The sequence below is a fragment of the Sinocyclocheilus anshuiensis genome, unplaced genomic scaffold, assembly GCF_001515605.1.
Source record: "Sinocyclocheilus anshuiensis isolate Anshui unplaced genomic scaffold, SAMN03320099.WGS_v1.1 scaffold1272, whole genome shotgun sequence".
Taxonomy (NCBI): domain Eukaryota; kingdom Metazoa; phylum Chordata; class Actinopteri; order Cypriniformes; family Cyprinidae; genus Sinocyclocheilus; species Sinocyclocheilus anshuiensis.
In genome coordinates this window covers 953,117-963,985 of record NW_015547713.1, presented here as the reverse complement: position 1 = coordinate 963,985, position 10,869 = coordinate 953,117, and the positions used below count along the sequence as shown (strand labels likewise).

Below are 10,869 nucleotides of genomic sequence, written 5' to 3'. Positions count from 1 at the left end.
CATTCCTGTAGGTCAAACAGGTGCTAACAATGTCAAGGTCATGGGTTTGATTTCCAGGCAATGCATGAAATTAGAAAAAAACAAATTATCTTTTAATGTAATTCAAGTCACTTTTTATGTATTTGTAAAATACATAAAAAATTCAATTGTTTTTTTCTTTATATATATAAATTCCCTGCATTTTGATTGAATTACTCACAGAACTATTGGAATATTTCAGTTCATTTAATTGTATTCACAAAGTTATCAATGCACAGTTTGACATGTGGCTTATATAACTAGATACGTCAAACTAATGAAGTGTTTCTTTCTCAGTCTTTTGTCAGGTCCATCACCGGCTTCCTGTGTGATGTCCAACAGCAGTCTGCGCTCAACCCCTGTGTCCACTCCTTGCACACCTCGTCGCCAAAGCCTGGCGGAGAGTTTCACCAACCTCCGCGACTCAACCAAGACCACCAGTACCTCTCTGGGACTAGTGCGCCTCCTACAGGAGAGAGGTATATCTGCTGCTGTCTATAACCCTCTCAGTTGGGACCGGGCGGATCGAGCCCCTCCACCAGACCCCTGTTCATCACACACTGCCACCCCCACGCACACCGGCCCAGACACGCTCCCCTCCACCCCTCCAAACTCCCCCAGCAAATCCAAACCCACCAGTCCTGTGTTCCCTGTAGACTACAGCCCCTCAGACCCCCCCTACGAAACCTTTCTGGCTTCACGACCAGCCAGCTCAATTCTGAAGGAAGTGTGGGAGGCAGACGAAAGGGCTCGGACAGACACACCGTGTCAGACTGAAGTCAGTGTGCAGAACTTGAGACTTCTGGACAAGGTGAAGAAGTTTAGCCTGGCTCCCAGAAATTTGACCCCAGGGATGGGAAGGCTGGGACCGCCATTTGGGGCCCACACTATTGTAACTTCCCCTATAGGGGGACTGCAAGTGCTGAACTCAGGGATGAGAAGAAACCGCAGTTACCCAGCTATGGTTGGGGCTAGTATGACTATGAAGGGCCCGGGGCCTCCCAGTGAGGACCTGCTGTTGACCCCTGGGCCACCCAGACAAACTAGCCTCAATGAAAAGTGAATGTTGCCTCTCTGTCGTCCCCTTTTGCCTTTCATTTATTTGTAATTTGAATCGATACAGTATATCATCCCTGCGACAACTCGAGTGCCTGTTATTAAGATGATATTTGTATAGATTATTTTGTTATAACAGTTGCTATAACAACCTATTTTGTCTCTGTCCATCTGACCAACATATACAGAACAATCCATTCAGCATTGTCACATATCTTGGTATATTCCAAGCTTTTGCCATTGTGTGAAAAAAAAGAAGGAATTTGCACTTGCTAGCTGCGAGAAAATGTAGCATATGAACAGAGCAGAAAATTCATGCCCCAAAATTACTTTTAATTTAAGCACTTTTTGAATTTAAAATCTACTCGAGGATAAGCAAGAAAGTGTCTTTTTTGTTGTTGTTGTAAATCTGGTCTTCCGATGTGACATTTCAAAATTGGTTCATTTCGTGATGCTAGCAAGAGCACAGATAGCACCTTAATGCTAATGGTAGCTTAGACAATGAAGTTATGTCATTTATTATTGATTTTTAGGTCAGAATTTACTTTTTAATGGCCATGTTGTAGTGCTTTAAATAAGCCCCTATAGTGTGCCGAAAATCTGTAAAACATGCTTTTATTAGTACAAATACCTTCACAGAAGCCTTTTCCATGTAGTCCAGCCAATTAAATAACGGCAGTGTAATATTAATTGTCTAAAACGGCTTATTAATGCATAATATAAAAGTAATTATAGTGTAATACCAGAGTTCAATAACGCGACTCTCAATAGAGGGCGCTGTTGATGTGAATTAGTGATAATTTGCACATTAGCACAAACTCTCTGTGTTTTACATCCTCAAAAGTCGACTGACTGAAATACTTCAGAGAGAAACCGAGACCACGGGGCTGTGAAGGTGCTGCATGGAGAATTGCAGCAAGTTTGAACTTGAAACACAATCGTGTTCATGTTAAGTAATCTTTTAATGTCCTTTTGTTGAGACCAACATTATTTATAAGTGTATGTGTGGATGTACATGGCATTTGGAATTGCAGTATCGAAGGCTTGATGGGGAATATTGCACAACTACAATTTCATTGGTCAAAAGGATGTCAGGTTCAACTGAAAAAACTGTACATTTGCTGTGGTTTTGGAACCTACTGACTGATGTGTGTCGTATGTAAAGCAAGTGAAATATATATTGTAAGCTTTAAAGATTTCAAGGGTGCAATAGGAATTTATAGTGCCTGATATATATATATTTTTTTTTTTTGACAGACTGTATAATAATAGCTTCGCCTGCCACAGTATGCACTGACATAAATACTGTAATTATGTGTTATGTTGACTTCCCAATGCAGATATTTGAAGGATATATTTTATTTGGTGTATTGCAGAGGAAGCGCATACAGTTGAAAGTGCATGAGTCGTTCTGCTCAGGTGTAAATGTGTGTGTACTGTATGTGTGTGTGGGCACATTTAATCAGCATGACCTTCGTTGAATGTGTTTCAGAACTACAGAGGTATCTGGCATTTCAATGGTGTTTATTTCATCAGATTACTGAAGGGACGTTTTACTTGTATATTGTAAATGGTAAATATGCAAAGGATTTAAACATGCTAACTTTTTATACATAAAAAGAAAAAACCTAAACTTGAGGGGGTGGGGGGGTAATGTAAAAGCAATGACACTGGTGAAAAGTGAATTTTAGAAGCTCCCCTTTGCAGAGGAACAATAAACCAGTTGCGATAATTTTGTCGATAGTCTTATTTTGCACCATTAATAATGTTATTATGTGTTTGTTCAAGTATATGTCCATGAATATCCAAAGACATTTTCAACGTTCTTTAGAAAGCATGAGCTGCACTAGCCTTGTTGACCACAAGAGTGTGTGCTTCACCATCACTGAGCATGCAGAAAAGCTTTACATTTGTTTGCCACACCAAATCATTTAAATTCTATCTATCTAGGTTCAGTAGCATATCTGATTCAGTTATAAATTCTGGTCCCTACAATCTAAATGAACCAGCAACTCTGTATTAGTATAGTGTAATTCAAACACAGTGCGTGTCCGAGAGAAACCGCCAGAGTGGCCACAACAAGGGGGTCTATAATATGCCAGTTCACTTTTCTGAAATCCTCATTGTTTGATCTTGAGCTGACAGTAACCCTTTAGGGCCCTTGTCTTGTAAATTTGTATGGAGTGAGTAGATGCTCGTGTCCAGACCACAGCGGACTGATCAACAGGCCACTTGGTGTTGAAGAGCACCAGCTATTTACTAACTATGTGATGATATTCACATGACATTCTCTAGCTGAAGAGGATTTCCATAGAAACTCTCTGCAAGTTACTGTGAACACAAATACAAAACACTTTGTTCTTGCAAGATTGTACAGAGTTGGGTCTATTTTCTCCTCAAACTTGATAAACATTTTGGTTGGACAAATCTAGAAATGTTTTATTTATAAATCCTTTGTGTAGTTTTTACAATATAAATTTAGGCCTCTTAGCCGTAAACCTAACCACTTTTCAACTAAATAGTTTAATAGGCTGATAGTCACAATAATTATCAATAAACATTGATAATTATCTTGGTTTAAATATACCACTGAGATAACAGTGGATTTTTACATTGTAAATCATTGATAATTGTGACACAGATAGCTTATATATACATCACAGAAATATTTCAATCATTTTCTCAATATAGGAACTGATTTTAAAACAAGAACTTGACCTGTGAGCTCTGTCTGTCTATCTATCCATGCATCCATTCATCCATCTAGCATGTAGACATGGTCAAGATAATCAAGTTCTGAAGCTGAAGTTCAAACCAAGCATAAGAATGGGGAAGAAAGGTGATTTAAGTGACTTTGAAATTCTGTGGATGAAAATGCCTTGTTGATACCAGAAGTCAGAGGAAATGCACTCTGAATGCACAACACATTGAACCTTGAAGCAGATTTGAACCTACAGCAGCATTAGACCATGCTAGGTGCCACTCCTGTCAGCTAAGAACAGGAAACCGAGGCTGCAATTTGCACAGGCTTACCAAAATTGGACAATATACAGTAAGATTGGAAAAAGGTTGTCTGGTCTGATGAGTCTCAATTTCTGCTGCAACATATCCAACATAAAGGCATGGATCCATCCTGCCTTTTATCAACGGTTCAGGCTGGTGGTGGTGGTGTAATGGTGTGGGGATATTTTCTTGGCACACTTTGGGCCCCTTAGTACCAATTGAGCATCATTTAAACATGACCACAGTCATCTTGTGATGGCTACTTTCAGCAGAATAACATGCCATGTCTCTGAGGAAAGTTTCCAGCACCTTATTGAATCTATGCTGCAAATAATTAAAGCAGTTCCTCAGACTTTGGTTCTGTTTTTGATGTATTTGTTTACTTGTCTTCAATAAACTATCAGAATCAGAATCAGAAAGAGCTTTATTGCCAAGTGTGCTTACACACACAAGGAATTTGTCTTGATGACAGAAGCTTCCAGTGCACAGACATGTTGACAAGTGACAAGACACAGATAAAAAAAAAATTAATAATAAAAACAAGTGAGTAAAAATAAATATGTAAAAACAATACACAATAGACAGTAGACAGTATATTGTATGTACAGATGTGCTATATATAAATTAGCGCTGGCCAAAAGGCAACAGTTCAAAGATGAAGTGGGCTGGTTGTGAGGGGTCCAGAGTGATATTGCCTGCCCTTTTACTCACTCTGGATGAGTACAGTTCTTGGAGAGTGGAGAGTGGGGAGCATTGTGCCAGTGATTCGCTCAGCAGTCCAGACAGTCCGCTGCAATCTTCTAGGGTCTGATTTGGTAGCTGAGCTGAACCAGACAGCAGCTCCTGTGGCAGGTTGAACTTCCCCAGCTGGCGAAGGAAGTACAGCCTCTGCTGGGCCTGTTTCACAATGGAGTCAATGTGATTGTCCCACTTCAGGTCCTGAGAGATGGTGGTGCCCAGGAATCTGAATGAATCCACTGTTGTTACAGTGCTCTTCATGATGGTGGGTGGGGGGAGTGCTGGGGGGTTTCTCCTGAAGTCCACGAACATCTCCACTGCTTTGAGCTTGTTCAGCTCCAGGTTGTTAAGACTGCACCAGACAGCCAGCTGCTCAACCTTGCTTCTATAAGCAGACTCGTCACCGTCCTGGATGAGGCCGATGACTGTAGTGTCATCTGCAAGCTTCAGGAGCATGACAGAGGGGTCAGTAGAGTTGCAGTCGTTGGTGTACAGGGAGAAGAGCAGTGGGGAGAGAACGCAACCCTGGGGGGCGCCAATGCTGATGGTGTGACTGTTGGATGGGAATTTACCAATTCTCACTAGCTGTTGTCTATATGTAAGAAAGCTGGTGATCCATTGACAGATAGAGCTAGGAGCAGAGAGCTGGGTTAGTTTGGTCTGGAGAAGTGTTGGGATGATAGTGTTGAAGGCCGAACTGAAGTCCATGAACAGATCCTTGCATAAGTCCCTGATTTTTCCAGATATTGCAGGATGTAGTGCAGTCCCATGTTGACTGCATCATCCACTCACCTGTTTGCTCGATAAGCAAACTACAGGGGATCCAGTAAGGGTCCAGTGATGTCCTTCAGATAAGCCAACACCAGAAAAAGTATTTCAAATGATTTCATGGCCACAGACGTTAGAGCCACAGGTCTGTAGTCATTAAGTCCAGTAGTTTTGGGTTTCGTTGGGACAGGGAAGATGGTGGAGCATTTGAAGCATGAGGGGACTTCACACAGCTCCAGTGATCTGTAGAAGATCTGTGTGAAGATGGGGGCCAGCTGGTCAGCACAGATTTTCAGACAGGCCTGTGTGTCACACCGTCTGGGCCTCGTGCAGTCTTTCAAATTCATGACCACAGACGTTAAAGCAACAGGTCTGTAGTCATTTAGTCCTGTAATTTTGCATTTCTTTGGAATGGGGATGATATTAAAGTGTTTGAAGCAGGCAGGGACTTTGCACAGCTCCAGTGTTGATGCTGTTGAAGATCTGTGAAAAGATGTGGGCCAGCTGGTCAGCACAGGTTTTCAGACAGGCTGGTGTAACACCGTCTGGGCCTGGTGCTTTTCTTCTCTTCTGCTTTCTGAAGACCTGAAGCACATTATCTCCACTGATCTGAAGTGCAGGTGTGGGGGAGAGGGGGGTGCTGGAGGTGTTGATGGCTGTGTAGAGAGATGGTCAGGGCGGGTGTGGGGTGTGAGACCAAGAGTTTCGAATCTACAGTAAAACTCATTCAGGTCTTCAGCAAGTTTTTGATTCTCCACAGTGCTGGGGGATGGTGTCTTGTAGTTTGTAATGTCTTTCAGGCCTTTCCACACTGAAGCAGGGATGTTGGCTCAAAACTGGTTTGCCAACTTTTTAGAGTAGATCCTCTTAGCCACTCTAATCTCCTTATTCAGTGTGTTTCTGGCCTGATTGTACAATACTCTGTCCCCACTCCTGTAGGTATCCTCTTTGGCCTGACGAAGCTGTCTGAGTTTTGCTGTAAACCATGGTTTGTCATTGTTGTATGTTAAATAAGTCCTGGTAGAAATGCAAATGTCCTCACAGAAACTGATGTATGATGTCACAGTCTCTGTGAGCTCATCCAGATTGGTGGCAGCAGCTTCAAAAACACTCCAATCAGTGCAGTCGAAACAGGCTTGTAATGCCTGCTCTGTTTCGCTGGTCCATCTCTTTACAGTTCTTAGGACAGGCTTAGCAGATTTAAGTTTTTGCCTGTATGTTGGAAGAAGATGAACCAGGCAGTGGTCAGTGAGTCCTAAATATGCTCTGGGGATGGAGCGATATGCATCCTTTATTGTGGTGTAGCAGTGGTCCAAAATATTTTTGTCTCTGGTGGGGTATGCAATGTGTTGTTTGAATTTTGGCAGTTTGTGTGTGAGGGTCATATGACGTTGCTAAAAAAAAAACATACTGTACATTATTGTTTCTCCTCTATGCCCCGCCTTTCTGAAACGCGTCGATTTTTACAAAGCTCATTGGTTTGAAAAGCGCGGTGTGCTCTGATTGGCCGGCTATCTAGTGAGTTGTGATTGGCTGACTTCCTCAAGTGTGTGACGGAAATGTTATGCCCCTTTCCAGGTTTAGGAAACTTTCCTCCATAAAATGCGCTGCACACACTTGAATATTTAGGTTGTACTGTTCTGGAACAGTGTTGTACATAAAACTTAACCACTGATTTCTAGTTGTGTCCTCTTTTTGAAGACCAAACAAAGTAGTTTGGCTTTTGCAATGAAACACACAGCGTCTCCACGATATGGCGGCAGCAACAATAGGCTTGTTTGAGATGCATCGGCACTGTGCACAGTGAGCAGACCGATCGGCGTATGACATCAAAGTCCTGCAAAAGCGATAGGAGAGCAGACAACTCTTTATGCTTTTGAATTGCTCTCACGGTACTTTGATGTCATATGCTAATCGGTCTGCACGGCGCCAATGCATCTTGAACAAGCTGAATACTACAGCGAGAATAAAAGTTACGCCTTCTTTATTTGCGTATACATTTGGGCGGTGTTATTCAAATCTTCCCACACAGTGACGTAGATATGTGGGGGCATGTTTGAACGAGGCGTTTTAGGAAGGCGTGGCTGAGCGTTCACTTTTATAAAGAATATCTCTTTGGGTTTGAGACTTTACGGATCTTCTGTATGCACGAACAGCTTTTAACACTCCAAAGACAAAGGAAAACATGAAATCGCATCATATGACCCCTTTAAAGTCCCAGAGAATGATTATAACAGAGTCCAGGTGTTGTTGTTCCATGTCTGTGATCTGATCAGTCAGCTGTTGTAACGCTGCATTCACGCATGCTTGCAGAGGAATGTAAAAACTTACTTTCAATTGTTTAAATGGGCAGGTCTCTTTTAAGACTTGTAAATACCCACTGCTTATGATTGGGTGACATCTTTGCATATGAAATAAGTATTAATGTGGAACTGTTTAGAAAACTTTTGCAACATTTTTACTATTATAGCTGACATGAAAAATCAGGAAAATGCTGCTTATAGCATTATATTTAGATTTACTATTTAAAAGACTTTAGATGTACAAAGATTGTGCACATTACTTACTTTTTTTAACATTATCAAAGTTTTACAACAGTAGCCAGGTGGTATATAAAAACAGTATTAAGGAAAAAAAAGACAAGAAAAAGAAGACACAAAATTACAAAGAAATAAATTAAAACAACAACAATAAACATAGATGAAAACATGGAAATGGTTACATACATTAACACAACTGACATTACGTAAAAATAAAGTGCAATGCACAATATGGCGGAATAAGTTCCGCCTTCTAAATAAAAGGTAAAGTCATCGTGTCACTGCAGATGCCATTAGAAGGCCCGGTTGCTATAGAAAGAGTCAATATTATGGAGATGCACGCTTAGGACTGCATATGCACACAGACTGGTTTAACCTGAAAAATACGCCTTTTGTAATGCTATTGGAGAATAAGAAACAACATTTATGTAGACAGTTATTGTCAGATTTCATTGGTGATTTCAAATATGAAATTTAATCGTAAGCTTGGCAAACAGTTTTGGAGAATTTGATGTTTCCCCATTCAACGAGCTGCACTTACATGCCAGAGAGGCATTTCAAAGATGGCGGCCAAGTGACATAACTTGCCTTAAAGGGACTTTGGTCTCATTCAGTCCGTCTGCTGTTTGTTTCGTTCAGGCATGTAGTATAATTTCACAAAGCTAGTCAGAACATTCTGTTTTTGCTTCAAATTGGGTTATTATTAAAGAAATTAAACTAAATTATATGAAATTATATAAATGATATGATAAGAAATATATAACTAAAATTAAATAACTGTGATTACAGATTTAGGTTAAATAAAGATGTCAGTCTTTATTTTTCTTCTTTTTAGGCCAGCAGTAGCTCTAGCAGCAAATCAACCATCCACATCAAAAGCTGCAGGACAGCCCACAATCCAGCAAACATTTCAGAAACAAATCAAAGAAAAAATAAACAAATACTACTGTTCCAAATATTCTGTATGTTGCTCAAAAATAAAATATATTGTGTTCAGTAGAAAAAACTTTTTTTTACCTAGACATAAAAAAAAAACACACACACATTTTAGAGCTGTAACAACTACACCGTGAAAATGTGATATTTTTGCTTAAGGTCCGTCAAAATCTCATACCGGCCCATGCCTAATTAATTGTCTCTTAATGATTTTGTCTTTTTTATTCAACCAGTATCTGCCCCTAAACCCATTGAAAAGGAGAAGGCTGACTTCAAGAGAAAGCTCCAAGTCTGGTTTCCTGACCTCCAATGAAAGACCTTCAACCACGACTGCAATCACCATACACATTAGACCATAGATCACTGGGAGACCACAGAGGGTTATCATATGTAGACATGTGGACCTGCTAGACCTGGGGTGTCCAATCATGTCCCTGGATCAAGCACACCTAAACCAGTTAATTAAGATATCCAGGAATACTTGTGTAATGTTGGAGTTGGAGTTGAAGTTGAGGATCCATCTGCATACTTTATTCAGGAGCGTAGTCAGAACAGGCAGGGTCAAAACACCAGCAATCAACAATATTCAGGGCGAGACAAAAGAGAAATCCAAAACAGGCAATAGTCGGCGCAGGCAGCAAACAATGTAATCCAAGACAGAGGCAAAAGGATAATCCATAAACAGGTGATGTCATGGCAGGCAGCAAACAATCACAAAAAGAAACACACAAAAAAAACAGGTAAACAGTCCAAAGAACAAACAAGGCAAGGCAAGGCAAGGCGGAAAATACAAAGACATTACAGGCTAAACAATACTCAGCGATGTGTGTGAGTGTGAGTGCAACCTTTATAGTCCCCCTGATTTGGAACAGGTGTCAACAGATAATGAGTTCCTAGGCAGAGGGAACCTGGGAAATGGAGTGTGGGGTGTAAATGGCAAAGGTATGGTATGGAGTGCCCACTAGAAGAGTTCATGGGCACTCCAGCTGGTGATTGTAACAACTTGATAATTACAAACAGGTGTGTTGGAGCAGGGCTGGAAACAGGATTGGGTACTCCTGCACTAGACTGTCTAATAATAGTGTTCAATGCTGAGGAGAATTCTAACAAGAAACATATTGACAGCATCACAAATGTAAGCATTATAATTTATAGTATATATTAATTAATGGTTAGCAGTGTTTGCTGAGACAAACTATTCAACATTACAATTGCTCATATTTAGATCAGGGATTTGAACAAACTCCTAAACCCCAAGTAGTAAACCTCAGTGTATAACCCATTCAACATAATTTCTGCCAAATAATACGTCAGTTTGTCACATCCAGTCATCATAATCCATCATGCCAGCCATCATAATTCTTTAAATTAAATTAAATAATTGGCTTAAAAGAGTAAGTGAACTGTAAGTTAATTACGTCAGGTCTTTCCTTAGTTAGGACTAATATGTTGCTATATAATCCAGGGAATTTGGATACAATGGACTAGGCATAGTAGATAAGTGTAATTTTACCCTTACGAAAATTAACAATGGTTTTATTATAGTAAAAGTGTAGTAACCATGTTTTGTTTTTTTTGATAACCATTTGTATAACCACAGTTTTACTACAAATACCATGGTTAAACTATGGTTAGTGTAGCAAAACCATGGTTAATTTGTGGTTACCATGGTTTAACTATAGTAACCAGGGGCGTCATGCACTTATTATTTTGAAGGGGGCACAAGTGACGCCTCTGATAGTAACCATAGTTTTTTGGTTTTATTTGTGGTAAAACCATGGTTCATTTTAGTGCCAGTCTAGTTGCTAAA

The 10,869-nt window shown here is 40.3% G+C and overlaps 1 protein-coding gene and 1 long non-coding RNA gene across 4 annotated transcripts in view; one reads left to right on the top strand and one right to left on the bottom strand.

The window, feature by feature from the left end:
- LOC107704104 (trafficking kinesin-binding protein 1-like) overlaps positions 1-1,365 on the top strand; it is a 47,694-nt gene extending 46,329 nt beyond the window's left edge. For all 3 annotated transcript variants that reach the window (XM_016506956.1, XM_016506959.1, XM_016506958.1), the window contains one exon: positions 316-1,365. In XM_016506956.1, coding sequence (XP_016362442.1) covers positions 316-1,081 — 766 coding nt within the window. In that variant the 3' untranslated portion in view covers positions 1,082-1,365. The remainder of the gene's footprint in view (positions 1-315) is intronic.
- A 98-nt stretch (positions 1,366-1,463) lies between these two features.
- Positions 1,464-2,785, bottom strand: LOC107704105 (uncharacterized). The gene is made up of 2 exons (XR_001635907.1): positions 1,832-2,785; positions 1,464-1,567 (listed from the first exon to the last, which is right to left on the bottom strand). It is a non-coding gene; the product is annotated as an uncharacterized LOC107704105 (long non-coding RNA).
- Positions 2,786-10,869: the final 8,084 nt, after the last annotated feature.